Here is a 5,108-nt window from a genome sequence, read left to right as displayed (position 1 = left end):
CCCCCAAAAAAGGAGTGATTCTGCAGGTGGTGACCACAGACCACTTCTCAGTTCCTATGCTTCCTGGCTGATGTTTTGGTCACTTTTGAATGCGAGCGGTGCTCTCACTCTAGTGGTAGCATGAGACGGAGTCTACAACCCACACAAGTGGCTCAGGTAGTGCAGTTCACCCAGGATGGCACATCAATGCGAGCTGTGGCAAAAAGGTTTGCTGTGTCTGTCAGCGTAGTGTCCAGAGCATGGAGACGCTACCAGGAGACAGGCCAGTACATCAGGAGACGTGGAGGAGGCCGTAGGAGGGCAACAACCCAGCAGCAGGACCGCTACCTCCGCCTTTGTGCAAGGAGGTGCACTGCCAGAGCCCTGCAAAATGACCTCCAGCAGGCCACAAATGTGCATGTGTCAGCATATGGTCTCACGAGGGGTCGGAGGATCTCATCTCGGTACCTAATGGCAGTCAGGCTACCTCTGGCGAGCACACGGAGGGCTGTGCGGCCCCACAAAGAAATGCCATGACTGACCCATCGCCAAACCGGTCATGCTGGAGGATGTTGCAGGCAGCAGAACGTTCTCCACGGCGTCTCCAGACTGTCACATGTGCTCAGTGTGAACCTGCTTTCATCTGTGAAGAGCACAGGGCGCCAGTGGCGAATTTGCCAATCTTGGTGTTCTCTGGCAAATGCCAAACGTCCTGCACGGTGTTGGGCTGTAAGCACAACCCCCACCTGTGGACGTCGGGCCCTCATACCACCCTCATGGAGTCTGTTTCTGACCGTTTGAGCAGAAACATGCACATTTGTGGCCTGCTGGAGGTCATTTTGCAGGGCGCTGGCAGTGCACCTCCTTGCACAAAGGCGGAGGTAGCGGTCCTGCTGCTGGGTTGTTGCCCTCCTACGGCCTCCTCCACGTCTCCTGATGTACTGGCCTGTCTCCTGATAGCGCCTCCATGCTCTGGACACTACGCTGACAGACACAGCAAACCTTTTTTTCACAGCTTGCATTGACGTGACATCCTGGATGAACTGCACTACCTGAGCCACTTGTGTGGGTTGTAGACTCCGTCTCATGCTACCACTAAAGTGAGAGCACCGCCAGCATTCAAAAGTGACCAAAACATCAGCCAGGAAGCATAGGAACTGAGAAGTGGTCTGTGGTCCCCACCTGCAGAATCACTCCTTTTTTGGGGGTGTCTTGCTAATTGCCTATAATTTCCACCTTTTGTCTATTCCATTTGCACAACAGCATGTGAAATTTATTGTCAATCAGTGTTGCTTCCTAAGTGGACAGTTTGATTTCACAGAAGTGTGATTGACTTGGAGTTACATTGTGTTGTTTAAGTGTTCCCTTTATTTTTTTGAGCAGTGTATATAACTATTGTAAAATAGACTGTGTCCATAAAATGTATATTGTATGTATAAGCTGGAAGTAAGCGTTGTTGTTCACTAGTTTACACCAATTTGGGGAGGGGTGATAGGGTTAGAAAGCAATAAAGGAAAATATTTTTTTATAAGATAGATATACACTGCTCAAAAAAATAAAGGGAACACTTAAACAACACAATGTAACTCCAAGTCAATCACACTTCTGTGAAATCAAACTGTCCACTTAGAATCAAACTGGTCACTTAGAATTGTCCTTGTCTGTGAAAGAAAAGCACATTTTTTTGTCCATTAAAATAACTAAATTGATCAGAAATACAGTGTAGACATTGTTAATGTTGTAAATGACTATCGTAGCTGGAAACGGCAGATTTTTCAGCTGTGCTAACATAATTGCAAAAGAGTTTTCTAATGATCAATTATCCTTTTAAAATGATAAACTTGGATTAGCTAACGCCATTGGAACACAGGAGTGATGGTTGCTGATAATGGGACTCTAGATTATCCATAAAAAAATAAGCCATTTCCAGCTACAATAGTCATTTAGAACATTAACAATGTCTACACTATATTTCTGATCAATTTGATGTTATTTTAAAAATGGACAATTACATTTTTTTTGTTTTCAAAAACAAAAAAACAGAAAAAATATATGGAGGATCGGAAGTGATGCTGATAATTATGTTAATGGAAGCTACAATCTGCAATAAAGCTGATCTACCCCCTTAAAAAAAAAAAAAAGTGATAACAGACCTATGTTACAGAAGACATATCATGCAATTATTTTTGATCACCATGCCCAGACACACGTTGAGTGTCAGGGATCGTTAGTGCAGTTTACTTATTTTATTACTGTTGTCACTGTGCAGGCTCAGCCCTCTTCACTGGAGAGGTACTATATTTTTGTTGAAGACCTATAGGGAGTGATGAGTAAACAAAGGTTACTTCAGTAGCCTCTTTTGTGGTAGCATTTGAAAGATAAAGGAACAAGATAGAGGCATACCTGTATCTGCAAGCGTTATGCGACTACGCTCTTTGTCCAGTTCATCATCTGTGATATTGAAGTGGCTTTGAGGGACTGAGGGCAAAGCGCTCAGCAGATCATCACAAAAGGAACCAGATTCCCTGACAGGTGTAAGAGGGTGTGACGGTACTTCAGGTAGCGTAGAAGGCTCATCCAGACTAGAGTTCTCCAATAAAAATCTTAGCTCATCCTCCAGCCCATCTGTGTCTGCATCCGCTAAACAAATAGGAATAGGATCATTGATCATTTGCCAGACTCTCTGGACATTGGCCATTTGATTATGAAATTGTTTCAACACTACAACTAAATAGCTGTATAATATGGAATAGGACATACTTGAGTTGAGTGCTCCACCAGACAGAATTTGGTTCACTTCATCCTGAGTGTCACACAACTATAATATCAAACAGTGAGAAAATTAATTTAGACTGGTGTGGACATGCAACAGTTCAACAATAGAATCTAAACGCAGTCCCGGTGAAGAAGAGTCTGACCTCTTGGATTTGATCCACAAGGCTCTCAGCTCCTTCTACTGTCACATCCTTCAAAGAGAGTCGCAGGGCTGACACACCAGCCTGATACGCCTGTATCACCTAGAGGCATGCAGAAAGATGTATATAAAGAGATCACAAGACCTTAGTTCCTGTATGTGGGACATTGGCCACAAATTACCCACATAAGCTTCCTCTGTTTTGGTTAGATTTTTGAATGTTAATGTATCAAGTGCATATTCACCAGTTTGTCAGTCTGTGAGTTTGCTATCTTGTCTAAGATTCCCTTCACATTTTCCAGCTGGGCATATAAGTGGTCTGCTTTCTTCTCGACTCTCTTTCGGCTTCTCAAACACCTTAGAGCCTGGGGGAGAGAAATTAATTGAGGTTTCCCCGACAGGATTTGAGTTGGTGAAAGACAAAGTCAACACAGGATCTGAGGATTGTAAATCGACCTGAGATTTCTTCCCTTCCCGCAGCAACACCCTAGCTTCTTCTTTGTACCTACAGACATAACACAGCACAAATCACACACAATCTTGTAACATCACATATTTGACAACATTAAATGATGGGTCACACTGCACGAGACAATGCTTAATGGTGTGTCAGGGACGCACTTCTCTGCCTCTAGTCCCAATGCCTCCACCCTCTCTTCAAGCAGTCTCTCACTGCGTTGGAGCTGGTAGATGCCTAGGTCTACGTCACTGACAGGAGACACATGATTCTGTCCTGGCTGAGAAAACTTCACAATCTGTACAGACAAAAAAATATACATTGGCTCAATGCTACACTGAGACAGTGACATTATCCTCAAAGAAATCTGTGAAGGCTCAGATAATGGTATGAGTTACCGTACATGTAATAATATGCTCACTTAAATGAATGATTCTATTATCCTCACCTTCTCGCCTCCATGCAGTGATACTGTCACCTGCTTCTCCCTCTGCAGCTGTAGCAGAGCCATACACAAGGTACTCTCGTCAACACAGACATGGGACGACAGTGTACGGAGCTCCTGGAAGGACAGGAGAGAGTGGTTGGCCACTGGGGAGCGTCGGTAGACACCAAGCAATTCCGCTGCCTTCTCCTGGAGGAAACATACAGAACATAAGTAAGAGGTTAGTGTTAAATGCTAGTTGCCCCTTACATGTTTTAAATTAACTAATTATAATACACACCTTTACCAGTTCAATGACAACAAACAACTCCTTCAAAGTAACCCCACTGCTACCAAGAAGAGTTGAAAAGGTCCATTTTAAAGGCTTCACCAGCAACAGGCCAACACCCCAAGACACCCACCCACAGTCTACATTTGCGGCAAACTCTGACTCCCTTTGTATCTTGCCACACCTGCCAGAAATACAAACAAGTACAGTCAGGTAAGGAAAGTGGAACTATGGCACTTTTAGGTAGGCAAAATTTTGCTCACACTTTAGCAGATTGAATTTCATTGACATTATACCTGGCCATGCACTGAATGACAGTAGCCAAACCCAAAGGCATAATTCCTTTCCTCTGAAAAATCTTGTTCAGCTCCTGCAAATTAACACAGACGGTTCCACGACTCCTGAAGATTTTAAGAATGAGTGATGTCCAGAAATCCATTTTACTGTCCCAATCTGTTGTGCTGACATCTCGGCTTTCTTTAAAGTCAGAGAACAGGAAATTCATCCGTTCATCGTCCTCCCACTCAGGGGGTAACGCTACTTCAGTAGACATTTCTTCCCCAAGATTTGATGGAACCATTTCTGTACAGCAAAAGGCAGACAATGAGAGTGAAATGCTAACGTTAGCTAAGCTAGCAAGTAGAATAACAAACATTAAGTGACCAAGGCTATATCAAACTGAGCTGTTTCACTAGAATATCCTATGATAACATTTCACCCAGATGATCAGCAAGCAACCATCTAAACAATACCTACTGACTGTCTGCTCCACAACGTATTGTTTTGAAGTTAGCTTCTTCTTCTTCTTATTCTGCTGCTGCTGCTGCTTCTTCTTCTTCTTCTTCTTCTTCTTCAATGAGGTTTAACGGCGGTTGGCATCCGATAAATGTTGCATTACCGCCACCTACTAGACTGGAGTATAACTCCCTTATACTTTGCTTGAAAATAAAACATAAAATCTACAAATACCCTACACTCACTAAAAACCCACTACCCTACTATTTCAATCTACCTAGTTCTACCTCAGGCCAACAGCTTGAAAGGA

The 5,108-nt window shown here is 43.5% G+C and overlaps 1 protein-coding gene across 3 annotated transcripts; it reads right to left on the bottom strand.

Moving 5' to 3' along the window:
• Positions 1-1,320: 1,320 nt before the first annotated feature.
• chmp7 (charged multivesicular body protein 7) lies at positions 1,321-4,905 on the bottom strand. 3 transcript variants are annotated; one of them, XM_055886828.1, is made up of 10 exons: positions 4,816-4,905; positions 4,360-4,645; positions 4,076-4,247; positions 3,799-3,984; positions 3,515-3,648; positions 3,350-3,398; positions 3,139-3,258; positions 2,898-2,996; positions 2,740-2,797; positions 1,321-2,619 (listed from the first exon to the last, which is right to left on the bottom strand). In XM_055886828.1, exons 2-10 carry the CDS (start codon positions 4,641-4,643, stop codon positions 2,321-2,323), a joined length of 1,401 nt encoding a protein of 466 aa, XP_055742803.1. In that variant the 5' UTR covers positions 4,644-4,645; positions 4,816-4,905; the 3' UTR covers positions 1,321-2,320. The 3 variants fall into 3 exon arrangements, with proteins under 3 accessions (XP_055742803.1, XP_055742802.1, XP_055742801.1); XM_055886827.1 differs by having other exon boundaries at positions 4,820-4,905; XM_055886826.1 differs by lacking the exon at positions 4,816-4,905 and having other exon boundaries at positions 1,322-2,293; positions 2,383-2,619; positions 4,360-4,806.
• Between the last annotated feature and the right edge of the window lie 203 nt (positions 4,906-5,108).

Source organism: Salvelinus fontinalis, chromosome 28 (genome assembly GCF_029448725.1).
Source record: "Salvelinus fontinalis isolate EN_2023a chromosome 28, ASM2944872v1, whole genome shotgun sequence".
In the NCBI taxonomy this organism is placed as follows: Eukaryota; Metazoa; Chordata; class Actinopteri; order Salmoniformes; family Salmonidae; genus Salvelinus; species Salvelinus fontinalis.
Note: the sequence above shows the minus strand (reverse complement) of the source record. Positions and strands in the feature narration are given on the sequence as shown.

Bases quoted from the DNA above. Each gene is read 5' to 3' on its own strand.
- chmp7 (XM_055886826.1), bottom strand. From the start codon at position 4,718: ATGTTTGTTATTCTACTTGCTAGCTTAGCTAACGTTAGCATTTCACTC. The intron at 3,985-4,075 runs GTGTGTATTATA...TGTTTCCTCCAG, and splicing joins TTGTCATTGAACTGGTAAAG to GAGAAGGCAGCGGAATTGCT. The intron at 3,259-3,349 runs GTCGATTTACAA...TCTCTCCCCCAG, and splicing joins GGGAAGGGAAGAAATCTCAG to GCTCTAAGGTGTTTGAGAAG.